General features: G+C 43.1%; 1 protein-coding gene across 1 annotated transcript in view; it reads right to left on the reverse strand.

The window, feature by feature from the left end:
- ADAM12 (ADAM metallopeptidase domain 12) overlaps positions 1 to 25,454 on the reverse strand; it is a 187,584-nt gene extending 162,130 nt beyond the window's left edge. The window contains exons 1-2 of the mRNA XM_075155286.1: positions 24,333 to 25,454; positions 6,656 to 6,789 (exon numbers count right to left, since the gene is read on the reverse strand). Of these exons, the coding sequence (XP_075011387.1) occupies positions 6,656 to 6,789; positions 24,333 to 24,450 (252 nt within the window). The 5' untranslated portion in view covers positions 24,451 to 25,454. The remainder of the gene's footprint in view (positions 1 to 6,655; positions 6,790 to 24,332) is intronic.
- Between the last annotated feature and the right edge of the window lie 2,077 nt (positions 25,455 to 27,531).

Below are 27,531 nucleotides of genomic sequence, written 5' to 3' on the forward strand. Positions count from 1 at the left end.
CAGCCGAGAACCAGAGGAGAGGACGCACTCTCTTTCCTATTAGCTTCCATGCAAAAATTATACCATTTCTGAATTAAACAAATGCAGAAGAGTTATTAAATAGTAAAGCATATTTGAACTAATTAGTCCTCACAGTGGCCCTACCAGGCAGGGGTATAGGTGTAATAAAAAGCAAAAAGAAATAACAGATTGTTTACTAGGCTATTAAAGTAATGACTACCAGGTTACTAATTAAAGGCTCAAGGAGCAGATCTCCCAGAGAATTTTATCGAGGATTAGTGCAGTTTCTCACACCGCTGAGGCTGGCGGTGCCAAGCTACATTCCCAGCTGATGACACAGCCTTAGCAGCACGCACAGCTCTGCCTCTTATATTCGATACTCATGAGTCATAAAAATATGGAGAGGACTATAAATTCTGTTTATGCCTCTCTCTCTTAAGATATGTAAAGCAACTATGTAAAAGAGCTATGAAAGCTGTCCTCTCGGTCTTCAAAGACTTGTTTAAGCAGCACTGTATGATTCCTCTTAATACAATTGTCTGGAAATCTAAACTTTGGTAATTATTTCAAACGAAAAGGAACAGCAGGAGGCTCTGTTGAAGGGAATATAAACAATTATCACTTGCACGAAGGCTATGCCAGTTATGAAATAAACTTGAATGGATTTTCTCTTGAAAACAGTGAGCACTAAATTAATTATCTGACATATCAGGACTCTCAGTTGTACTCCATCCATCAAACCCTATCGCAGAGTCACGCGAGAACACCAAGAAGTGCAGCAAAGAGGGGAAACGTGAACCGGCACAGAGATCTTGTTAAATTGGGGTCTTTCTAATGGGTGCACCGGTAACTTCATAATAATATTGAAGCTGTTGTGCACACGATAGCTCAGGATGATAGACTGGACTGTGATAGACTGTGCCTGTTCTGCCAGTTTACAAGAGAAATGCAGTAATGCAAGAGCATAAAGATGGAATCAAATGAGTAAGGTTCTCCCTGCTTGGCAGCTTCGAATATGTTCTTGAATCTCCAGCATCATTCCTGTGACTTTTTAACAAATTTAAAGTTATTTCTTGTTCTTTCCAATGATTTTTTTTGTTTCAATGGCAAAAATCCCTATTTCAGTAGGTGTTGAGTTAGGCCCTTACAGTGAAGGCATGAAAAAAATGCAAAAGGGGAAAAGAATCAGTGTAACATCCGATATATTTGATAGATCTGGAGAATCATAAAGATACCTAACAACTGCCAGAGCACATGATGCTTTTACAGATAGTGGAGAATTTCACATTGAGATTGAAGTAATCAGTGTCCAAAATGACATACAGATAATCAAGATTCTGATGTTTGTTTATGAACACAATCCATAACACAATACCTCCTGAATGAGGCAGGCAGAAATGCAAAAGCTACTTCTTTGCAAGCTCAATGAGATGCAATGCATGCTAAGCAGGGAAAAATGGTAATCTTCTGCCACTTTACATGCGGAATCTTTTGAGCTGTGACAACCATACAGTTAAAAAACAGAAGAAATATGGTCTAAGTATATATTTATAGCGGGTCTTCATCTTTATCTTTGCATTTCATTGCTAGAGTTCATATTCAAAGTATAACATAACACCAAGAAAAAAAAAAAGAGTGTTGCTACAGGAAAAGGAACTCTGTCTTCTCATCTTTCTTTTCTCCTTTTTTGAAAACACTTCTTTAAGATTTCAATTTGCAAACCTGATTTATAACAGCCCAGCCAAAAGAAGGAGACTGATTCACACTAGCTCAGAATGTGGCCTTGAAAGCTTAAACCTGGTGAAGCAGTTTTAATGTTCTCTGAATCCATTCGTCCCCGCTCCCAAAGGGAAACGAACTTCTGATTTATTTGGATTTAAAAATCATCGGTGTTGGAGTCATAGCTGTTCTTCATCAGGGAACCCTCTGCAGGTCTTCACTTTCTGCCCACCGTGGCCATCTTTCTTTTCCTTTGCTTGTCTCTAACCCCAACAGCAACAGATCCGAATCTCCTGGAGTGTGGAAGCCATCCAGCATCCACCACCGAACGAGAGGTCTAACTCTCTGCAAGGTGGGGGAGATGTTGCTTGTCCAATATATATTGAGCTCGGTGGCAGTATTTTAAACCAGTCAGGTGAGAGTCACTGTGATTCAAGTGGATTAAGGGTCTAATCCTATGACAGGTATATTGCGTTCATCTACTTTCTTATCATTAATTATTTTTAAGAAGTTACACAGCAAAGTTGTCCTCTATTCATCACCCAAATTTAATGTTAAAAACCAAATTCTCCGCATCATTTGAAAGCGACCTGGACTGGCAACTTGCAAACTCAAAGCAACCTAAAGCATTTCAGGGCTTTCCAGCTTCTCACGTGGCTCTTCAGAAACCATGCTCAGCTCCATGCTGCCTGGCTACAGGTCCTTCAATACCTGCCCAGTTCAGCTACATTCAAATTTGTCTTTACAAATGGCAATCGTAGCCTGACTGGAGCGTACACCTACGTATGGAGCAGTTTAATATTGCCCTCAGATGGATACAGAGATCAGAATTACAAAAGTATGTGCATAAGCATCAAAAGATGCAAAGCATCACCCAGTAAGGAGAGTTGCACCTAACTTGCTCGTGTGCTTTTAGAAACCTCAGAGGATTAAATCTTTCAAAGCACTTGATCAGCCTCAGGATTATATTTGAGTCCTTGCAGGTGCCAGCAATGGCATTAATAGATCCTGCACAGCCAAGACGGGAGAAAAACCCCACACCTCAGCCACAACCCGAGGACTCTATGTTTACTGGCATAATTGATCATATCACATATGCACAAAACGCTTTCAATTTCCCAGAAACTTAATGCATTTTAAGATCTGGACTAAACCCTGGATACAAAGCCAACTTCATTAATGACTGTCACTCTGGGAGAAGGAATGTCAGCTCAGCGCAATGCCACACTGGGATCCCCCCCAGCATTACAGCTATTTCATGTCTGCCCTGGATGGTCTCTGGCAGGCAGTGTTTTCCCACGTTTACGACCTTTTAAGCATAGAAATGGAGCCAAGAAACCCTTAGTGCCCACGTGAGATGCTTCCTGCCTAGCGCTTGTCTCTCCAAGAGAAGGCACATGCTTCAGGCTCCGGTCTAACGCAACCAATGTTACCTGACCTTCAGCTCCTGTGATGCAGGGATCTGGCACACATTAACCAGCGTGTGTCCCTAACAGGGTGTGAGGATAAAAGCTGAAGCCAAACAGATGGTCCTCTAAAAATCTTCCCTAAAGTGTTCTGTGTGCTAAAACATCACTTACCCAACTTTCATCAAACTTGGCTTGATTTGCAAGTCTCAAGCCAAGTTTGAAGAAAAATATTCAGCTGGAAACATGTGGGGAAAGGAGTCTTTTTCCTGCACTCGAATAATATAAAAATGAAACAATTTTGTTCAAACCTTTGAAAAATTTAAGAAAAATAGAACCCAACCCTCTCGGGTTTAAACCAAACACTGGGAAAAAAAAATCAACACAGAATGCAAAGTGATGAACAAATGAACGAGAGAAGTGGAAAGAGAACTGGAGCTATAATGTATAATGACCTATCAACACATTCTATAATGCACACAAAATTTCAGCGAAGACGGAAATCACATCTGCACGGAATATGGGCAGCTATTGTTTGAAAGCACAGAGCAACGTTGCACAACGCTTCAGGGTCCTGATTTCGCTGCCACACGCCTACAATACAGTTACTCATCAGTAGTCCTGACTAGCAACAACTGGATACTCAAAATAGTAGCCACTAATTTTAGCAGCGTGTTCAGGATTAGCAACGGGATATTATATCCAGTTAATAAAAGAATTTAACTGGGCACCATTAAAATATTCCAACTGAAAGTGATCTAAATTCTCTGAATTCAACAAAAGATGCCAGGAGAAATGTTAATAACCACTAACTAGACGAACAGCATCGTACAGTTGCAAAAACATACATGCATTTCCATAGTAACTTCTCTTAAGTACACATATTTTATTTTTTAAATGTGCTTCACTATATAATGTGTTTGCATGAGCATACGCATCTTTTTAAGCAAGAAAGAAGCAGTGCCATTTCTGAAATAGTACTACCGCAGTGAGATCCTGGTCTTGGTCTCATAACTTCAACTTGGGGTGGGGAGGGCAGGGAGAAAATCGATCTGCCCAGTAAATGATAGGTTCTCTCCAGAAACAAAACACTACATTTATACTTAGGGAAAGCCAAATTCTTTAAATATAATTTGATTACGTGTCTGATTTTAAAATTGGATTTTTCCTACCATTAATTTGAACTGTCATTCTTAGGAAGTACCTAAATCATTAGATGTCCTTGAAAAAGTACACCCTAACTGTATTAAAGTAAAACCAGGTTATAGCTAAGTAACTTTTTTATTTTTTTCTTCTCAGTAAATGTAATTTTATTGCTGCTGGTGAACAGGTCTGTGTGTTTGTGCGATTAGACAGTGTGACTAGTTTCAGCTTTTTTGCTTCTGCTCTGCACAGTGTACTGCATAGATGGCCCTCAATGAGAAAGTCATTAGCTTAATAATAATTCCTGACAGATTCTGAATGAGATATTCCAACAGATATTGCACTGACTCCTGGGGTAAATAAAAGGACAGGTTTATCTTCAAGATGGGAAAGACAGAGTACGCTGCACTAAATGACTAGTGTGGTTTCTCGGGGACTAATTGTTAAGCAGGAGTATTTACGATCAGAGGATTAGAGAATGGGGCTATCATTGCGAGGCAATTATCTATACACAAATAACTTTAATACTTTGGCATTTTTATAACCACTACCTTATTTATTTCACTATATATTCTATTGCAATACCATTCCCCTGGTTACAAGTACACAGTACTTCATATTTTTTACTTTGTATAAAATTAAAATAAAACGGAGGAACACTTTGAAGTGAGTTGAAGAGCAATAGGTCCTATTTAACCATCACATACAACAGTATTTAACTTTTGTGCTTTTGATCAATATTTATGTGACAAGCTATTCATTACTCTTCTCCTCTACCAATTTAATGCTGCTGTTCTTCCCACAGCCTGATCTGCACTTTTGTGTTATAACAGTTTCCATGGAAAAGAAGTATTGAAAGAAAAAAAGTGCTGATACAGCACGTGGATCTTTCTACCAAACCACAAATCTTTTCTAACGTTCATCTTAAACTGAAAGCAATTCTGGGAAACAAATTAATGATATAAATCACATTATCATTACTCACATAAAGATACTCTCTTGTAAGTCTTTCAGAAAGTTGCAGTGAGTAGCTAGAAGGACTCTATATGGAGAACGCCTGTTTCTAATTAAATGATCTAAAAATAGAGTTGCACATACATCTAGGACCAAGCCATCTGTGTTATCTCTCTCAGATAAGCTATTATACACCCACAATGATATCCCTTTCATCACTGCAGATACTCAAAACTAGGACTGGCCTTTCTTTCCCATTTAGCAAGGGAAAAAGAAGAAGGAAGCAAAATTTTAAACCAGACAAGATTTTTTGAAAGTCAGATCCTTGTTTTGAAATCTCTTTTCGCACCTACTTCTGTCAATCAGCAGCATGATTCAAAACCGTGTCCCGCAAACGGTGGCAGTCGTCAAGTAGGATTTCTCCATGAAACACTTTCCCAATGCAGTAAAGCAAGCTGTTTGTAATGGGCTGCCTGGGCTGTTCGCATTGCTTGGGTGTGATGTTTTTTGCTTGAGTTTTTTCTTCCTTTTTTTTTTTGTGTTTTGTTTTTTTTTTTTCCCTCAACTATTTAAAAATTTAACATTTTTCTCCGCATTCTGACAATTAAAAGAACAATATAAAAAGTAAGCTGGAACAAAACTGGACCTGAGTTAAAAAGGTTGGGTAAGAGATTCCCATGACATCTTTGGTGATAATAAACAACAACAACCTGTCTTCATACTTCAAGCAGGAGACCAAGGAGACAGAAAACAGCCCTTTTCTCTGAAAAACAGCTACCCATATTATCAGCTAATGTCCAAGGGGAAAAAAAGGAGGAAAGCTTATCAGGGCCTGTCAAGGGGGGGAAACAGTCCCTGCTTAGTCAGAGCCAGAGAGAGATTATCCCCTTGTTAGGCGCAGGGGAAGCGGAGTGCGAAGGGAGGCTCGCCCCCCACGCCCTCCGCAGTCCATGGGACGGCACTGGGGGCCATCTCCCATGTCGGGCTCCAGGTAATGCCTCAGGCTGCAGTCAGCGAAGTCACATTATTTACACCTTTCCTTAAAGTTCTTGCTGTCAGACTGTATTTAATCAAACGGAGGTCTTTGTTGTATTTGCCCCTCCCTCAGTTTTTGGGGCTGTTTTGCTGTTGTACGATATAATCTCAAGCAATGTATGTTAACCTCTTTAAAAAGAACTATTTCACCTTAAGCTTCCATTTCTGCCATCAGAAATAAGAATGACACTTTAAAATAAAAAAGTATTAATTTCAACCGAAGACCTTACCCATTTTCGTACATTAGGTAAGTAACAGTTTTAGACAGCAGACTCTCTACAAAAATATAAAAAAACTGCTTATAACAGATATGATGAAAAAAGTGCATTTACTTTCCCCTACAGCCTTCCAATTGTTATACATCTTACAATAAAATAATAGGCAAAATGAAGACTAACCTTTGAATAAATGCCATTTACTGGTCTCCACTGTTCTCCATTCAAAAGGAAGGGAACTGTTATCTCATAATCTTTTGACTGGTCCTTTGGCATCTGCTGTCTTGAGGACTCCAATTTGCTGTCCACATTCTCGCCTAGGGACAGGGAGAAGCGCTTCATGTTAGTCGGGAACAGCATCTGACAACATGAACCTTGTTATTTAAGGGACCTGGCAGCATATTTCAAAAGGAAATAATTCAGGAAAAGAATTAAACATTAAAACATCGTGGGGTCATACTGTCAGTGTTGAAACCTGCACAAATTTCTGAGCGAGCTGGGGTTCTGGGAGGGAAGCGTGGAGGTGATTTCCAGTGCTGATTAGATGGTGCATTTAGCAGCAGAAGGCAAAGACTGCGTATGAGGAGTAGAGATACAGGGATGCAAAGATAAGGAGTTGGGATGCAAGACTTTTAAATAAAAAAAATTGTAGAGGTATTGGCACCACTATTTAGAGTGTTACATTAATAATCACACTAGATTTTTTTTCCATTGAAGATGATAGCAGGGGGGATGCAGTAGGTGGCTGTCTTCTCAGTGTCATCATTAAGAGGGTAAGCAAGCTGCAGGGATTTAGAAGAGATAAGATTTTATCAGGACTATTTTTCCGTAATTAAGGTAAGAAATTAGCCTTGATCATTCCACTCCTCGATGCCTCTTCTCCCCATCCCTCTTCCCAGATACAGTCGCACTGGATCAGATTCAAATCAGTGGCGGCAGGAGGAGGAACGGCGCCCCTGGGCATGTAACTGCAGCCCTACTCTCCGGGGTGAACAAACCCTGCGGTTGCATGACACAGGCTCCCTAAAGGCAGCCAGTCATCCCAGATTTTCCCTTATGTCCTTCCCATTTCTGCAGTGGGATCAGCTAGTCCTCACGCTTTGCAGGTTGGGGTCACAGCATAGGTGTAACAACCTGGTTTGGGGTTCCTGAAAGCTCCAGGTTTTTGTACACAGCAGATTTACCAGGTTTAATCCTCAGTATTTTATTATCCCCCAAACGCTTCTTAATGCACCATCTTGCTCCGCTAAACATGGCAATGTACAGTTGTACTCCACTTCAGCAAGTCTGAACCGTGTACAACAAAAGACTGAATATTTACTTAGCAGCCTCAGCATTTCTATATGAACAGGGAGGTCATGAAGTACTGAGAACCCCGTAACATCAAGGATGCACATTCTCATTAGTGGGAAAAAAAGAAGTCTGGAAGAGAAAAATGAAATAAAGCTCTACTCCTACACAGTCAGATGTCTTCAATTCATACTACAATGTCAAAAAGCTATTTGCATGCAACGTTTATCAAGTGTTTTTCCTCTCACTAAACATACTAATGGTATTGTGCCTGTCAAAGCAGAGTCCTAAAAAACAGTTCCATAGTACAAGAGCTGGAAATGGTATTGAGAATAAACCTTAAAGAGAAGATAGGGATGGCTTCCAGGTGCCGTGGGACGGTGAAAACGCTGGTGGGGTTTGGCACGCTCTTGACCTACCTCTCGTGCACTTGGACCCCCGAGGATGAGACCTGAGTCTTCACAGGTGCTCTAGAAATGTGTCCATCCTCCATCGAGACGGAGAAAGGCCAGCGTTACCGGTCTTCCTCCTTCCCCCCATCGCCTTTGAGCTAGGAGGTCAGAGGGAAGGTGATGGGGCCGTGTTTTAGCAGCTCAACCACGGCTCAGGGCTGAGCCGTTTTATGGGAGTGAGAGGAGAGCTGTAGGGTCAGACCTGCCCCCACAGCCCAGTGCTCGGTACTGCCATCCCAGCAACCTGACCTGCCCTCTCTGGTCACCTAACACTCTCTGAGGATCGAGAGCTATGTTTTGGGCAGAATGAGCCCAATTTAGGCAGTGTTAGAATTAGCTTAAAAACATCTATTCAGTCACTAGTATTAAGCTGAAGTGAGAGGAAGGCAAGTCCAGTATTTTCCAGCATGCTTTTAAAAATATGACACTTTCCCTAAAACACCCAAAAAAGGACTAAGATAAAAAGATAAAGTATATTGGGGAGAGGAAAGTTGCTTTTTACACAGGTGTTCCTGTAGGGAAAGGGTTCTCACCCCACCCTCAGCGCAGCCCAAGCCCACGTGACAGGGCTCTGGGAGCGCCAGCCCTTGGAAGGGATGCTCCAAACCCTGCGCACGATTGGGTTCACCCTGCGGAGGCATATGAGATACCATCTCATCTGCCTAGGAGGGTCTAGACAGAACCTCACAGCTCTTTATTCTGATTATCAGGCATGAAGCTCCCTGCACAGAACAGAAATTTATGAAGCATATCTCAGAGAAATGAGAAAAGTTTGGCTCTAGCCCTGATTTTTTTTTTTTCTTGGCTCACTAGAGCAGTCTCAACTATATGAATTAAATGACTCAGGCCCTTCTATTATTTTGTAGGATTAGCACTCTGAAAGTTTCATGAAATCTAAATTTTAAGAAACCCTGTGAGCGTACTTTTCCTCCTACGGACGCATCGTCTACATTGCTTATACCATGGAGCTGCAGCTAGATTATCAGGAAGCATCAAAATCTTTCTGGTACTCCTACATGTGCAAGTTATTTCTTATTAATTCTGCAAAGCATTAACATCACAACATTACCCGAAACAGAAGAAAAAGGAGAGCAGGAGGGATCAGCATTTGGGCACAGATGTATTATTCCCTCATTACATGACGTGGTGCAGAAAGTGCAACCGCTATAAAAATATCACGGGAAAAGGGAACAATATCTACAGAAAGTGTCGTTCAATTTTGCCACTCCTATTCTATCATGACAAAGTGATGCTTGTGGTGCATAACAAAGTAAGGTTACAATGAGCAAATTTAATCTTAGACACATGCTTATTTATCTGCACATTGAAAATGCATAGTGTGCAGAAGCGTTGATAGTCTGGAGACAGACATCAAGACAGGTTTATAGGCAGCAGTTATATCTTTATTGGAAAAGATAATTTATTTGGGAGAAACAAACCAGACAAGCTTTAGGGTTTGCAAACTCTTCTGAAGCCACAGCATTTATAAAACACAAGATCAATTTCTGTCTAGTTGCTTTCCTTCTGCCAAATATTTTGCTGCTTATCTGAATGTTTTTATTTAAATTATTGGGTGTGATAAAAATCACAGCTTCCTGCAGAAGGCGGAGAAAGCACTGCAGCCCAGTCCCGGGGCCTCATTCTGAGGAGCACTTGGGCACACGCTTAATGGTATGCACTTGCTTAACTCCCACCCGTGTGATATGTGCACGTTGCAGTTTCTTTTGTAAATCACATAACAACGTTTTTCTGATTTAAGGTCATTATATTTACATACTATGTATATTTCTGAACGACTACAAAATAAAGAAACCTGTATAACTGATATGTAAACTCTAGATCAGTCTTTAAATATAAAAGTAGGGGGAAGATAAAAAGGTAGATCCTTTAAATAGGATTCTGCAGCCTGATTGCAAAGCTTCAAAGAACATGTTGCAGAAAACAAGGGATCACAGCCAACGAAGAACGACCCACAGGTATCCGCCTGAGATGGGAAAGATGACAGCATCTAAAGGGCTACTGAGCCCTTTAGACCGAACAACGGGATGCAGACAGAAGAGATAGGGGTAGAGGAAGACTCGAAGTCAGGAGAAAAAAAAAAACACAAAAAACATAAGAAGAGAGCAAGGTCAAAAAAAGTAGGCCTAGAAATTGAAGTGCAGGAAACTTTGAAAAAATGGGACAAACAGATGTGCAGCCCCAGAGCAGCCCTGAGTCGGAGTAGTGGTGTGGGCTTCTGAGTAGCTACGCAGGTGGGATGGCTGCTGGCAACCTCGGAGAGCCTTCGGCACGCACGGCCCTTGCCTCAAGGTTGGAAACACCAAGGAATGTATCCCAGTGAGGGATACTTCACCCAGTCTCTTGCACAATGGCTGAACAAAACACAGTCCCAGTTTTCTTCTGTTGGTTTCAGGTCACCCATCTCCAAGCATGAGCACAGCCCTCCCAGAGAGCGTCAAGAGAGGAGCGCGATGGGACAGGACCGAGATCTGTGCTAACGAAGGGCTTCCATCACCTCGATCACATCCCGTGAGCTCCCAGTGCTGCAGTTCTTCATGCGCGCAGACGTGCTGGTATTTCCTCTCTGCCACTCTTCATCTCCTTTACCCATTTTCATTAGGATTTCTTTGAAGCTGGAACCATTAGGGTTGTTTGCATTACATTAATAATGAGGCCTCTTCTCTACGGGGACTCTTGGTATTACAGCAATATAAATAGTGTAATAATTGAAATCAGAGAATTTAAATTTCAGTAACGTGTCATGAGAGAGGAGGAAAATCAGGCCATCTGTATTACCAGAAACTTTTATTAGACCCAGGTTTCCTATCTTTTGTGTCACATGCACCTACTTACTCACCTACTTATTTTCCATTTCAGTGAAATTCTGTCCAGTTCTTCCTGACGCAAGCTCGTCTCCCACTTTTTCACATGAAAAACTTCACAGTCGTGTCTATCTGTTTTCTATTTTCAGCCTGCACTGAAGGTAATGCTTTTGATCCACAAGCAGCCCACAAGCTGATGTAGCGTCCTTTATTTTTTTTTTTTCAGTAATATAGAAGATACTTGGTACAAATAGTGAGATGAGTAGATGTTATCTGTCAGTGACTTTTGTGCGGCTTAAATATTTTTCATCTGTCATGTACTTCTACAACTTTTCTTCTTTGCACAGTATCATACAAGGACTTGTTGGCAAAGAAGTTAAGAATAGTTTTCATCTTTTTGCTTTGTATTTCAGTTCCTCTGAGCTCTGTGCAAAATAAATTCCAAGCATGCGATGTGACATCTTTGTTTAATGGCCGCTGCCTCCTGAAGAAGCCCAGACACACTTCAGATTTGCATTTACTTAAAATTAATAAGCTTTTAGTCAGGCAGTGCAATTTATTTGTCCTTATGATAAACAAAAAGGTGAACGCTCTCAATACTGAGCGAGCCTGGATAAAATGGGCTGAAGTGGAAGGGAAAAAATAAAATCCCCCCAACTGCACACCCCCGCCACCCTGCTAGTGCTGGTTTTGCTCCCTGCTCCCCTGGCACGGCACGGGAGAGGGGAGTCAGACCTGGGGTGCTTTATAGGAACCATCCATCTATTACATACAGATTTACAATAAAGCCAAGGTATGATGCTGTGCTTCCTTCCCATTGTGGATGTGCACCGATGTGTGGATGTGCCTCTGCAATTCTTGTTCCACACACGTTAATGTGGTCCTGTCAGGGCCCTTGGGTGCCCTTACAGCCCCAGCACCCACTGCAGCCCAGCCCCAGCCCCAGCGATGCCCCTGGATGCCCATCTCCAGCCCATCCTCCAGCCCAGACCGCAACCCTCTCCCCGGCGCACGGCACCCAGGCACCCTTCATGTCACCCACTGCAGTTACTGCTGAGTTATGAAAATAACAGAAGTGGGGGAATAAAAAAAGGCTAAATTAAATTAAATTATATTATCCTTGTGTTACCTTTCATATTACAAATGGGTTCAGAATTGGAAGTAAGTCGCAGCCTATCTGCTTCTTCCTCTGCAACAAAACACCAATGCACTGGAATCATCTTAGGATAGAAAAGATTAATAGAACAGAGTAATCTTTCCGCAAACTGAAACCAGCTACCAGCTGGTTCTGTATCGCAGGGCTTTGGCAATGCTGTGGAAGACAGAAAGGGCATACTTCATCCATTTCCCTCGTTTCCCTCAGCTTAGTTCACAGTCAGTGCGATCCATGGTTTGGATGGGTCATTTCTGGCTATGGAGGAAGGGCTGTATATACGTGGCTGCCGCCAGCACTCACCACACCGTTGGCAATCAGTTTTGTGGCAGTCAGGGTACTGAGGAACCCCAGAGGCTCTGCTGCCAGCCGTCTTCCCCTATAGCCCAGGGACTGCTCTGTGCCACCAGCCCCAGCGAGCTGGGCAGGAACCCCAACAGAGCCACCCACTGCCGGGAGGGGTGCCCATCAGATGAGAAAGAGCTTTATCCCCCCCATCGGTTGCTTCTCTCTCATGTCTTACTTGGAACGGTTCTTTTATCACCTCCAGACTCAAAACAGAACTTTTTTATCCAAAATTACCAAGCTCATACACTGAGAGAGGAGGACCAAGTATTTGCCCTTCACGATGGGAGTGAACTTAGGAAATTTAAGAAGGGGGTGAAACTGGGCAAGGAGCAGAGACTACCCACCACGCACACTGCCAGCCAACTAGGTAAAGGAAGGTTTCTACCAAGGTTCAGTAAGAAAATGTATTAGGATCAGTCTTAGTATTTCTATCAGCAACCTTTACTCAACGTGCACAAGTGTCCTCCTGAAATCCAATGCTCCAAGTTAGGAGACGACATCTGCATGGTGAAGGACAGGACTATTACAAAAGAATCCAAAAACTTGCAGGCTGGAGCGAAGGGTTGAAACGAAGCAGTACAGAATAGAGGGTCGCACTCTTAGGGACTAGTAAGTTTTCTGCTCTAAGCGGTAATCTTCAAAGGCAAATGACACAAGAAAGACCCGCTCATGCTATTCAGTATAACATTGATGTCACATGAAGCAAAGACAGTCCTGGAACGAGGCATCGAAAGGGGTGTTTCCAGTGAATATCAGATATTGAAGTTACTCCTGAGAGTTACCGACGCAAGAACGCCTGGAACACAGTGGGCATTTCTCCTCACCTGCATTCACAAAAGATTAATTTTCAGCCTGGAGCTGGTGGATTGGAAAGGCTGTCAGGGTGATCAGGGAAGTGGAAAGACTGAATTACAAGAAGGGAACTAAAAGAATTATTTTGCATAATCTAGAAAACCAAAGATGACAGGACCCGTGATTGTCCTTTAGCTTTATATACCTCTTGGTATTTATCTTGCCAGTGCTGATATATTTATAGATGGCAAGAGTATAAAGTGGCTATACATAAAGTTAGATAGGATTGCAATATAGAACTCAGCAAAAAGGATCACATCCAGCTCTTGTGCATCAAGGAAAAAAAAAATTAAAAATCAACTTGCTTTAAATGGAAATTGTTGACATTAGGACTCAGATGGTATCATGCCAGAAAAAAAAAAAGTGTCAACTATCCAACTATCTGGCCAAGGAGCGGGGATGTGTGCTTCCAGTCCTCTATTCCACTCCATCTTCCAGCAAAAGCCAAAACATTACCCAAGCTAAATATTATCCAGATCTTGCTGAAACCACCTTCTAGAATGGTACCCATTCTGTTTCAGACAGGAAAAATAATAACTTGTCACTTATTAATATAACAAATTAACAAATTATAATAATATCTGATTATAAATATGAAAATGCTGCAAAATAAACCAGTACAAGATTTCCAGTGCATAATGGTTAAAGAAAGAAAGCCTGGTAACTTGCATAGGGTCAAATAAGCAATAGCTTGCCTCGAAGTCCATCCGTCTTAAATTTTACACTAACCACCAGCTGAAAACACAGACACCCTCTCAAAAGAAAGGACAAAAATCAGAAACTCCACCACACTGATAAGGTACTTCCCATTATCCCACTAACAGCACTTACACAGCTTTAAAAAAGACAGCCCATAACACGCCAGACTCTGTCCTCATCTATATGTAAGCACAAAAGTCTGGGCAAGATTTGACTGTGCATAAAATAAAAATCTTATCTCTTGCAGTAAAGTTTTTATTAGTTCAAAATCATAAATTATTTTTCCAACTAACCTTTGCATATCTAAGCAATACTCTGATTCCCTCTACAAAATCTAATAAAATTAGTCCTTTCATGGCCTGCCTGGAAAATAATTATTTAAAAAAAAAAAAAAGCAAGCCACCTAACTATACACAACGTTTTACTTGTTTTCTCACTCCTCCCCCCATTCCCAAGCCCAAGCCCTCAGGCATTTAAGCACAAGAAGCTTTTGAAAAACTACTAATTCCATGGATCTTCTTGGGCTTGAATCTTGTCTTTTCCTTCACATTACAAAATTACGACTCGTACAAAATTTTTAAACCATCAGAAGTCAGCGAAGGTCTTTGATAAGCCTGAGGACAGGCAACAGCAAGACGACTCCACGCATTTCTGAATTTAATTTTCTGTTCTTTCTGCTTCTAATGAAAAAAGATCCTCTCTCCAGCTTGACAGGGCTGTCAACTTTGAACCGATCCGTGTATGACTTTGCAGCACGTCCACTTGATCTTTCACACTAAGCAGCTTCACGGCACTGGCTGCTCGGATGAGAAATAGGAGTTTGAGACGCACTGATCCCCTTTAACTAAACAGCATTAAAAACCATGCTTTTTAATATTTCAGTTTTATAATTCTAAGAACTATCTCCTGTCATCACTTGTTCTTGCATGAGTTATTCCCTTCCTAAATCTAATTCTGCTGATGAAATAATCTGCGACAGGAAACAGCCCTCCCACCCCTCCCCCCACAAAATCCCATAAACTCCATGGAAAAAGTCATGTGTTCAACATTTTAATATGGACATGGGAGTGAAAGCTTAAATTTGAAGGTAACTCGCTGTTCTTCTCCACCAAAGGCTCTGCGGTCAGTGTCACTGCCCAACCAGCTGAACAAACTAATGACACATTTTAGGGCGAAAAATAGAGACAGAGGGGAAAAAAAGGAAAATAAAATGTTCATTGTGGAACATACCCCCTAAGCAGTTGGATCATCTTAATCTTCAAGCTTCTGTAATACAACTGTTGGAAGGCTCTAAGTTTGCGCACAATAAAGTGCTTTATTCAGGGAACCATATGACTCCATCAGTCATTCAAGCACATGTTTGGCACAGATTGAAAGTGAAAAGCATAGCTAAGTCAAATATTTCAAAACTGAACTTGTCTTTCTAACACACATGGTTTATATATTGGTGTAATATCTATATAACTTTTCAGTTCTCATATACGGTAATGTCATGGCTAAAGTACAAAATGATGTCTGCTGCACTAGGCAGCATCGCGCTTCTTGGGAGTTAACACATGCCAAAAAGCCATTTACTAGAAAATTAAAAGGGAACTATCACACTTGACAGGTCCTCAAGAAAACTGTAAAAATAGCTTTTGTTCATTCCAATTCTTGAATATCTATTTCTCAAATCGGGATGCTACACCATTCTTTGCTAGAGAGCTGCGCTGTAACAAATCCAGGACAGCCAGTTCCTTCCTCATCATGCGCCCGAGATCGGTCCCCTCTGCAGATGAAATATTGCTCATCATACAGGGTTACTCCTGCTGATGCAAATGCGATTAAAGCAATCTTGGGAGAGCACAGTGTGATTAAAGCATAAGTAATGCGAGAAGGATTTGGGCTCTCATTATACAAAATACATATTGAAATGCACTCAAGGAAAGAAGCCAGTATATCTTAATATCCTCCCTGTTCTCGAGAACAAAATGTGACAAGTGGAGTTTTGAGAACAACATTTGCCATTGACTGCAGGAGGGGGCAGGGAGACTGCAGAACGTTTCAAATAGTGAAAACCAAGCTTTATTACGTGGATAGAATATATACATATATTATATTTGGGAAACAGCTGTCCAGCCTCATTTGTGATGTCGTTATGTTTGACTGAAGAATTACTATTCGGGACCAGTCCAAAGACAGACTTGTCTTTTTTTCCTAGAAGAGCACATTTCAAAATATGAGAGAAATAAAGCAGCGAAGCGTTGAACCGGAGGGCATTTTGGCACAACGGGTGATGGGTACGTATCGAGAGGTTCCCCCCATGGAAGAGCTCAGCGCTTGGAGTTCACACAAGAGGGTAAGTCGTAAATGCAAGATTCAAACCCAAAGGAGCTTTGAAAAGTAAGTGACATAACGGCTTAGGAGAATTTCTATCCTCTTGGTGCAAATCCTGTTTTAAGCTTGCTTCTTTTCCAAGTCCTGATGCACACCATATAAATTGGCCCAGTCATTCTTTCTTGTGAAAACAAGCAGGCCAGGACTAATAGCAGCTGAAAAAAAATCGAGGGTCGCACAATGCCTTTCCCGCAGGTATTTCCAGGATGCCATAGTGAAGGATATCCCAACTTAACTCAGCATCACCCCAGCATAGGCACTACTGGGGCACATCTGCTTCTTCCTAAGCTGCTGCTCCTTCCCCAAAGGATCCCAATCCCAGAGATTCTCAGTTTGATTATAAACTCAGCCTCGCACCCTTCAGCATCAGCGAGGCAGCACCTAAAAAACCCCACTTATTCGAGTAGAGTAATAATAACCTGCGCTTTACAAGCACAGGCACAACTAATCCATAGGGCCCCAACGTCAAAGAAAAAAGTACTGAATATGTTCACTTTTCAGCAATGAGTCCACAGAATTACACAAAAATCCAGATCCAGCGTTCCTCTCCAGCTCCTCCCCTCCAAACCCTCAAGAAAGGCTACTTTCCACTGAACGAAGTTCAAAGTTACTCCCCAAAACACAGTTTCCTCTCGGTCTTTTAAAAGGTACAGTACAATCCTTTTCTCCAATGATTTACTAGCCTCCCTCACTGAATACAAGGAATCCTTAGCATAGCTGTATTGAGGATGTTCCTTCCCGCATACAATCACCAGTGAAAAAAACTCGAGTGGGAGTTTGAGTTGTGCTCGTCACATGCACAGAAATCCTTCATTCCGATGTTCTCTGGAAGATCACACTGAAAACACAGCAAACCCAGCTGAAGCAAATTTCAGTATTAATTTAGGTAAACGTGCATGGGAAACCATTTGTAGTTCTTTCCCAAGCCTAGCAAATGAGCTACTGGGCTGGGGAGTTCATATCCATCGTGCGTTTTTGTTTGTGTGGGGAATACCTGCTACTCACGTTACACAACAGCAGAAAAAGAAAAATTAACTGCACCTGTACTAACATAAGCTGTCACTGAAGTCTGTCTTCCTATTTTTTTGAAACATGAACGAACAGAAATCTTAGAGTTACTTAATGTTCTTGAACAGGTTTTTGTGTGCGACCTACACCAAACGTCACCATAAGCACTGGATCAGTCCAGAACTCCTGACTTCCACAGACTTCTTCAGGAGATGAGCTACAGGAGTAATGAACATTTATTTTTATTGTTTCCTTAGCAGGGAGAACACCCAGGATATCTCCTCAGGTCACTGACACAGCTTTGTTCATCTAACCTACACATCCTCCGATCCTGCCAAGCAGATTTTAAATGAACAGCACAAAACGACAGCACCAGGTTGTACAAAGGAGCCAGATCCATGGAGGTGAGACAATTTTATCCCAACTGAGGATCAGACCCACCAACAAGGAACATACACAACACAACATAAATAGACAAGCTCCTTCTTTCTGAAGTGTGAAGATTTCTTCTGCAATGACCTTGCACTCTCCCCTCGACCACAAGTGTTTACCCAAAGTGTCTCTTCAGTGGGGTGCATTTTCCTCACTTAAGAAGCAATAGATGAAGAAATAAATACTATTTCACTTGGAATGCTTACCTCAGGCTTTAGAATCTGTGTCAAAATGCAGGAGTGGTTTTTAACCTGGATACAGTTTTATGACCTCCCATTCAAAAGGTGGATCGGAAGTGAGATGCTGTATCCTTCCCTATAAGCCGCAGAGGCCACATTTTATTCTCAGCTGTAGCTCCGTCACCGCGGTGCTCTCAATGGCAGAAAAGGAATGCAATATGGACTTAACTCCTCTGGACTGAATAGTTCTCCTCCTCATGTCTCTAACCGTTGAGGTAACAGAGGACCTCCAGCACACTACCATCGGGGCATACAGACAGCGCTGCTGAATAAAGATACTGGCGAAGCTCAGCTCCACGCGTGGTCAGGCCCATATGCTCACCTTATTAAATGTAGCATTACGACAAAGTCCAGATTTTTTATTTTTTTAATTTTTTTTTTTTTACATGACTATATCAAAACAAAATCCCATAAACACTTGGATTCAGTGAAGTTTATATTTTAATATATCTTTCAAAGGTAAGCGGTTGCACATGAGTTTTATTTCTCTTGCTTCATCAGCTGTTTTCAGAATTAGAAAACATTAAATAGAAGCAAGAAAACAGCGAACTTTCACCATGGTCAGAAGAAGGTTTTTCACTTAATGCATATGACATATATTATTAGACTCTATTTCCAGGGACCTTATGTTCCTCTTAACAAATATCTCAGAACAAACTACTGTGCTGGTTTTGGCTGGGATAGAGTTAATTTTCTTCCTAGTAGCTAGTATGGGGCTGTGTTTTGGATTTGTGCTGGAAACAGTATTGATAACGCAGGGCTGTTTTCGTTCCTGCTGAGCAGGGCTTACACACAGTCAAGGCCTTTTCTGCTCCTCACCCCACCCCACCACAAGGAGTTGGGAGGGGACACGGCTGGGACAGCTGACCCCAACTGACCAAAGGGATATTCCATGCCATATGGCATCATGCTCAGTATATAAAGCTGGGGGAAGAAGAAGGAAGGGGGGGACGTTCGAGTGACGGCGTTTGTCTTCCCAAGTCACCGTGATGGAGCCCTGCTTTCCTGGGGATGGCTGAACACCGGCCTGCCAATGGGAAGTGGTGAATGAATTCCTTGTTTTGCTTTGCCTGTGCGCGGCTTTTGCTTTCCCTATTAAACTGTCTTTATCTCAACCCACGAGCTTTCTCAATTCTCTCCAATTCTCTCCCCCATCCCACCGGGGGGGACCAAGCCAGTGACTGTGTGGGGCTGAGTTGCTGGCTGGGGTTAAACCATGACAACTAGTTAAAAATTCTTTTGTGCCAAATTCTGCATCCAGCTTTTTATGCCTTGCTCTGTATTATCCAGCGTGGTTAACAGGCCATGAAACATTTAACTTCTTGCCTTATTAGATCATATATTTTGGACAAGAAAGAACGTGTTCATCTAATCAACGGTTTTGTCATGTTGACCTTGTGAATGGACAACCCCCCACCCCCAATCTACCAAATATTTCTCATCCTAGCTCCAAGTCATGGAAAGCAGCAAACTCATTTATATGGGGTGTAAAAAATGAATGATACAACATGAAGTGATTTAACAGAGGAGTCAGCATTTCTGATTAGATCATGCAGTTGATCAAGTCACTTGCTGAAACACCGATGCCAACATTACGCTAGATATCAATGTAGTCTCAAACTCTTACCTGATGCTAAAAAGAGAAGGGTCAACATCCTGGAGCAGGGGTCTCCTAAGAATCAATACCTTTTCTCAGTTAGTGTGATCCTTTTCTCAAAAAGATAAAAATTTAATGCAATTGAAGCACTTTGCTCTGTGTTAGCCAGAAACAAAAGGGATTGTCCTTTTGGACTGTACTGTCCTATCAAGAATCAACTGCAGCCCTCTAACAGACCTACTCAAACCATGGATTTTTAATTTAGTTTGTCATAGATTTGCCCTGGAGACTCAGCAGGGCCTAAGAGAAGCCTCTGCAGGTGTGATTTAGGCCTTTAGCACTACAAAATTTTGGAGATGATGTGCTTTTGTCCTAGGAGTAATCTGAAAAGCTACTTGAAATGCAAGTACTATGTGCATGCAACACGAAGAGCAAAATCTGAGATGATGTAGAGTAAAACACAAGACCTCGTAGAGGAAAAAAAGCCATCAGAAAAAGGGATTAAATAAAAAATCCCTCCAACATGAATAGCACGAAGGGCCTGGCATCCTAAGCAGGGCTGGATGCTGTGTGCGATGCAGAGCTGGGGGGAGCCCGCTGGTGTAGCAGAGCCTGGCCGTGTAAACGTAACAATATTTCAGACCTAACTGCAGACATAGAAACGTCACTTCTTGCTTTACAGCAACTCTCACAGCAAAAGTCAAGACAAACCCCACCCCATCAGCCCTCAAAGACGCAGCCTCCAAAAGTCAAGAGCGTCGGACAGGAGGCTTGGCAGCAGCCCCAGCAGAAGCTGGGCTGTTAAAACACCCTGGACACGCACGTGCGGGCTGCTCGGCCACCCCGCGCTGGCCGTGTCCTGCTGCCCGCTTGGCAAACGCGGCTTGCTGCTCGCCATTCGCATGCAACACCGCAGCCCTGGGGCGCAAACGGTACTGCCCAGAAGGATGCACATGAATACTAATAAAATGAAGCCCAGCTGGACTCCTTGGACAATTTGCACTGGCAACGTGAGATATGTTGGAAACATAGGGACCGCTAGTGATAAATCCGTCAGGATTAGGATATGCGAGGTCTGAACAAGGCTGGTGGAGGACCAAATAAGCCTTTACATGAATTCAGCCTTTTTAAAACAATTTCATGATCAATAGCATTGGCGGCAGCCGACAGCCCGAGTGGAAGTAACAGATAAACACAGCCCTGATCCGCTGCAGTCACTCATGTGTCGTTAGAAAGGTGCCACCGGGGCCGGCTCTGCCCTGCGAGCAGGATGAAAAGCAGCCCAAAACCTAGCCCGTCGATCAGTAATTCAAGGATGCTCTTTGGGGCTGAACGGAGACCTTTCCAAAACTCTCAAGGAAAGCAAGAGATGAGAAGCTTGGCAAAACACCAGCGGACAACCCGGCAGCCCCCGAGGCGAGCAGGAGAGTTAACGATAGGAACATGATTTGAAGAGTGGGCATAATATCCTCAGCTGGTGTATTTTGGCATGGATCTATGGAGCCCCATGGACAGTGACAGCTCACGCCAGGCTATCTGCAGGGGACCCGATAGGGATAATCGTCAGACAAGAAGGTGATTATGCACAGACCATAAATATCTGCCACAAAGGCTGGAACAGTTTGAAAGAAGACAGTATTTGAAAGTGAGCTCTAAAACACAGAGTGTGTTGGAGAGATCAGTTTTAAAGCGAGAGATGGGGAAAGATTTCTTCTTCTGTAATTTATTTCCATTACAGCCAATGCAGTTGCAATCAGTAACAAAAATAAAATCTGACAGAAAGTTATTTTAATTGAAGGCAAAGAATTTTTGACTGCAATTTTAGGATTTTCATTTTTCCGCTGTTCTTCCAGCCAACACCTAATATCCAAAAGAGATTTAAGAGTTTTCCACACACACAAATTTGGAGTTTACCTTTATACACCATCACTTTCATTGTCCGCCCTGGAGATACAGGAAGGCCTTGACTCTGCGAAAAGCTTATACAGATGTAGATTTTAAGGCATTTGACTAAATCTATAAGATTAGATCTTATCCTACTAGGTATTATCCTCCACCAGGATAGCAAAGCTAATTTTGCTTTGTTGAGGCTGGTACTTCATTTAGTTTTCCTTTTTGTCCATGAGGTCCTTTAGCCAGCAACCAAGAGCTAGCAATACTGAAAACCAGAAAAGGCAATTGTAAAACCATAAAAATTGGAAAGGAAACTAAAAAGTGAGCGGCAAGGCTACTTTTAAGTTGTCTAGCTCATAACCTGATAATTTCTGTTTAATATTAGAGTTGTTACTAGGGCAGTCCCACATTATGCATGTCTCTTGCCACATTTCAAAACCGGTCTTCAAGGCATATCGTAACTTAAACTTCTGTCTTAATCACTAGGCATGTGTTTATGTAAAAATTAGGATGTCCTGGCAGCACCCCAAATCACTAACACCGGGCCCAGAGCAGTCGCAGCAGTAAAGCCAGCTGAGGTAGAAGTTGCAAAGCTTCAAAACGCCCGGTCGAGATGCATGCCAGCACAGCTAAGAGGACTTTTCGTCACCGGGCAGCTTCGCTGGGTCTAGGAGCGTGCGGCTGTAACTTTCAGCACCTCTGCGACCAAGAAAGCAGCACATGCTCTGGCAAAGCTAAAGCTGTTCTCTACTTCCACAGGAAAAAAAAGGAATTAAAGGAGAGGATGCTCGCTGAGCACACTGGCTGCAGATGCAAAAGAGCAAGTTACAGACATGTTACGGAAAGAAGAGGAGCAGGAAAGATGTAGCAAGGCAAACTCAAAATCCAGCTGAGCTGCAAGGGTCAGCAGGCACCGCTGTTGCTCAAGCTTAGACACCGAAAGATGGGCACCATAAAGACGAGCAGCTGACACAACCTTTACAGAGAGCTTAATTCATCAGTGCAAACATAACCTTAGAGCTTCAGCTTGGCTCTTAGGGAATCCCAAAACACAGGTAACAGGATTCCCACCCCCACTTACCATTCCACTCTCTCATCTGTATGCTAGATCTAAGTCACCTACAGTTTGCCCTCTCATTTTGTTGTAGGGACAACTACTTTGAGGTATGTTCATTTCTTCATTTCTGTCATACGTGAATGCTTGAAGCATCTTACCTCAAACTTTTCTGCTGCGTAGTCAAGTTTAGCCCCAGTTCCAGCGCATCTCCAAAACATGGAGGGGCCTGGCCAGCCACAACGGCTCCCACATCAGAGAAGGGGTACGTGCTGCCTCGACCCAAACGAACCCACCCTCGACCCATCAAAGGGAACAGCCACAGGGGAACTGGGGACCTGTTTGTCCTCATCCACCTGAGAATTTCTGCAGCCTTTATCCCCAATATGTTGATTTGGTGTAAATAAAAAAGTTGACGCAGAGAAATTAAGACCCCTCAGAAAGGCAAAGCAAAGCTTCAACTCCAGTTAATTCATTAACATAAATCCTAGGTGCTCAGTTAAACACAACAACTTGCTCTGTCTACCCTAGGGTTTCAATGTGCTGGCTAACACGATAAAGTATATCTCTATCTTTCTCTTAGCGAGTCCAGAGCCAAAGTCCCAGTGAAAGTTGCTGTGCATAAATTTGGAGACAAGCAAACATTTACAAAGTTTAAAGTTACAATGAAAAAAAGACCCAAGACAAGAGTTTGTAGTAGCACATAGGGACACACGCACTCTTCAGGGCTGTTACATATATTTATACAAGAGAATCTCCCTTCCCCTCTCACATAAAATATGCATTGTCAGCTGCTGCTTAATGAAGAGGACAGGGCCTGGGCCCTCCAGTGATTCCTGAATAAGCCCCAGACTTGCCGTACAAAGAGACAAGTCACTTTTTCTAGGCTGTTCCTCCATCTGTAACGCAGATAGCACAGAGCCAGTACTGCAAAACATCTTTAAAACTGAAGCCACCGATCCCTGACTTGTGCTCACTTTGAATGAAGATAATGACGAGTAAACTTTTACCCAGCAAAGACACTTTTACCATCAGTATTTGGCTTTTTCAGGCAATTCTTCCCGGCTGGAAACAGAGTCCGAACTCTGACAATACTCTTAAACCCCGAATTCAGCCCCAGCCCGCGGGTGGCTGTTTGCAGGGGACCCTTCGGGGATAACTGCGCCTGCCGCAGCGGGGACCCCGCAGGGCACCCCCCTCCCCGGGGGTCCCCGGTCCAGCCCCCCCCCCCTCCAGGGACAGGAACGCCGGCGGGGTTGGGGGGTGTCGGGGGCTGCCAAGCGGAGTTTTTCCGGGAAGGGTTTGGAAATCCTCACGCCGCGCAGCGGGGCGGGAGTTACGCGGCTCCGCGTGTCTCCGGCCGGGACGACCCCCCCCCCCCCCCCCCCCCGCAGCGCGGAGCGGAGCGTGGCGGAGCGGTGGAGGGCGGCAGGCAGCGCGGGGGGGGGTGGTGGGGAAGAAACGCGGTGGGGGGCGTAAAGTCAGCGCCGGGAGCGGCCGGGGGAAGCGACCCCCGCGCAGCCGAGCGCTGCTGGGTGCGCTTACTTTGTTAAAGTCATTTCTCCCTTGCTTGTGCCCTTAAAATGGAGCGTAGGGTGAGGAAGTATTTCAGAAAAAATATATAGCTCTATATCGTTAAACTTACCTTGAGCTCTGGGTGATGCTAAAAAGAGCCAGCTGAGGCTCAGCAGCAGCATGGAAATCTGGGCTGGGGGGTGCGGAGGAGGGAAGCGCTGCTGCTCTGCATGGAGACGCTTTGACATCTTAGCCCAGACTGAGGGAGACAAACTTTCATCAGCTGGGGCTGGAGAGCAGCACCATAATATACAGTTACAGAGAGGAGCGAGCTGGGACTCAGGATGTGAGAGATTTCCTGCATGCAGTTAACTCCAAAACCCCTCCTGCTCCTGCATGAGCTGCTGATGAGTTGGGCTCTGCTTTCTTAGGGGGAAAAAAAAAAAAAAGAAGAGTTGTTTTGGGTTGTTTTTTTTTTTTTTTTCTTTTTAAAGAGGTTTGGGGCTGGTTTGGGTTTGGTGTTTGTTGTTTTTTTTTTTTTTTTTTCTTTGGCAAGGAAAATTCTGTTGACCGTTGCAATAAATGAGCAGCCTGTCCGTGCTGGCTTGCGCTCACCGCGCTCCTTCCCATGGAACAAATGAGCTCCGCGGCCGCCCCTCCGCGGGGTCCTACCGCCCGCCGCCGCGCAGGCAGCGCCGAGCACCGCGCGGATCCGGGGGGCTCTGGGGTCCCCCCGGCGCCCGCAGCGGCTCGCTCCCCCCCGCTGCCAAGGTTTCCCCATTTCTGCTGCACACGCAGCCCTGGCTGCTTCCTCTGGAAAGTCATCTGCATACGTTAAAGCTCAGGGATTATTTATTGGTTTCATAATTCTTTCGGAGTTGTTTCTGGTGCCTCTGACTTATTTTATATTGGTTTTTTTTTAAAAGAAAAAAAAAACCAACACACCCACAGAGCTGCCAGATGCATTTTTTAAAATCTTCCTCATTCAAATTATTATTACTGACTGTCTGGGAGAATAACCAAATACAGATTATCTATTCCTTAACGTACCACCAAAATACATGTAATGCCCACATGTTGCGCAGAATGCTGTAGAGCAGTAGAAAGAAAGATCCTAATCCTGTAAATCCTCACAGAATTTTATTGTGCAGTTTTATTTTTAATTTATTAAGATTCTTCCCAAATCTCACTGTTTGGATGTTGACACTTAATTCTGCAGATTGGCCCCATGTTCCTTGTGCCTGAAACAGTTGGCAAAACTGGCCTCGTGTGCGTCTGTACATCAGAAGGCACAACAGCCATGCAGTCCCACTTAAAAAATTGATTTTGGAATCACGGATTTGGGTTTGTTCTGGAGCAGAGGCTGATGGCTATTCACAGTGATCCGGACTATGCCTTTCCCCAGCTCAGAGGATAAATGAGCCAGCAGAAACTCAGTGGGTGCAAAATGCTGCGGTTCCCAAGCTGGAGCCCTGCACCATGCCCGCTTCGTGCGGTTGAGAGCATCTCTGAACTGCCCCGAGGACAGTCACATCCCCAGGAAAACAGTGGTAATGTCAGGTCATCTCAGTGCAAATAAACCTGGAAAAGAGCTGGGATCATGAAGCATATGCAGAAAGGCCTCTTATCAGCTGCTTTTCTTCATAGTTAAAAAGTACATTTTCTCCCCTTACCTCTCCACTCAAAACTAGACCCATGGACTCACCTCCAGTTGCTCTGAATTTTGAACTCTCTCTACATTTACCCCTCAAGTCTCACCTCAGCAGCACACATTTTCTTCATCATGCCCCTTCCCAGGAAACCCCTATCCTTGCGAGCAGTCAGCGATCATCCTATACGTAGCTTTAAATATCCAAATGCTAAGTTTTCACTACTCACCCATTATCAATTACATTTTAACCGCTATAGTCAGCAACATTTCATGGTTTAAAATATAAACTAATGAACTCTATCAACTATCTCATTAAGGACATATGTGTTCCACACAGCACATTGGTTAAAAATGTTAAAATTAAAACACGATTTATTTGTGGAAGGCCATCATAAAAGCCATGTAGACATTTTTATTCTTTGAAGGTATTTTTGCCATTAAAAAATCAGTCAAGGGAACTAAGGACTTCTAGATAGTGTTTTGGTAATCCCACGTGGCTTTTCACTTAAATGGTAGTATTTTTATTTTGAGTAACTATATTCGCTAACGGAGAATGTGGAGCCAATTTTATCTTGGTCATTCACTAGCTTGAATGAACTAGATATTACCAGAGTTCCTCCTCCTCCCCAGAACTTAACCAGAAGGAATACTAGCATTTTACCACACTAATTTTATGGGCTTGAAGTTGGTAAGTTGATGGTTTGTCACAAAAGAGCCCCAAATATTTTATTAACGACATCCATGTAGGAATGCTACTGAATTACAGTTACCTCTGGCTCTGGAGAACAACTGTACAATTTCACAGCAGTTTCAAAACTCTTTTGGGAAAAAAAAACCTCAAGGAAAAGGGAAGTTAATCTGAAGTGCCCCTGCTTCCCTACTATGTGCATAAGAGAGGCCAGACCTTGACTTTTAATTTCTCGTGTCAAACCACCTCCCACAATTAGTTTTACAAGGCTTGGTTTATCCACTTCAGAAGAACAAGGCTGAGTTTCCCTGCAGGAAATGAAAATTGCATCCAGGTTGTGTGGCTGCTTCAAAGGGGGCCACAATCCCGATTATCCAGGTTATTCCCGGGGGCGATGCCTCTCCATCCATCCTTCCCAGCTTTGTTCTTTAGCACTGTCAGGGGAAGAGGAATGGGGGGAGTGTGTTGTGTGGAGGTGTCTCACTGCTTTCTTTACCTTTGTATCTTTTACTACTGCTTCTTTATGCTTTTTTCCCCCTCGCTCATTTTTGTCCTCCTTACCTTCGTTACTCTATGTATTTAGTTTTTCTTCACTTCAACCACGAGTAGCTTTTCTTTCCAAAGCATGCACTCCACTCTATGCTAGTTTAAGGCTACCCTGCAATAGCGACAGCATATGAACAGCTGAATAGTCTTTTTGCTCTTTATTTTTATCTCCTTGGGAGAGTAAAACCTAACACATTGCTATTTCTTTTCTATTACTATAGACAGAGGGTGGCATATGCTGGTAGCTTTGTTTGCACTCAGCTTTAAGCCTCAGCCTCTTGCTGTGCAGGAAAAGCAAGCCAGCCACTCGCTACAAACCGAAGAGCACAGATCCCTCTGCTGTAGCCTCTCTGTACGTTGAGATGTGTGGGTGAAATATCTCACCCTGCGGCTGTGGGTCACCTGTGGCTAGAGGAAAGACCAAGGAATGAAGTGACAAGGACC

This window comes from Calonectris borealis, chromosome 7, assembly GCF_964195595.1.
Source record: "Calonectris borealis chromosome 7, bCalBor7.hap1.2, whole genome shotgun sequence".
In the NCBI taxonomy this organism is placed as follows: Eukaryota; Metazoa; Chordata; class Aves; order Procellariiformes; family Procellariidae; genus Calonectris; species Calonectris borealis.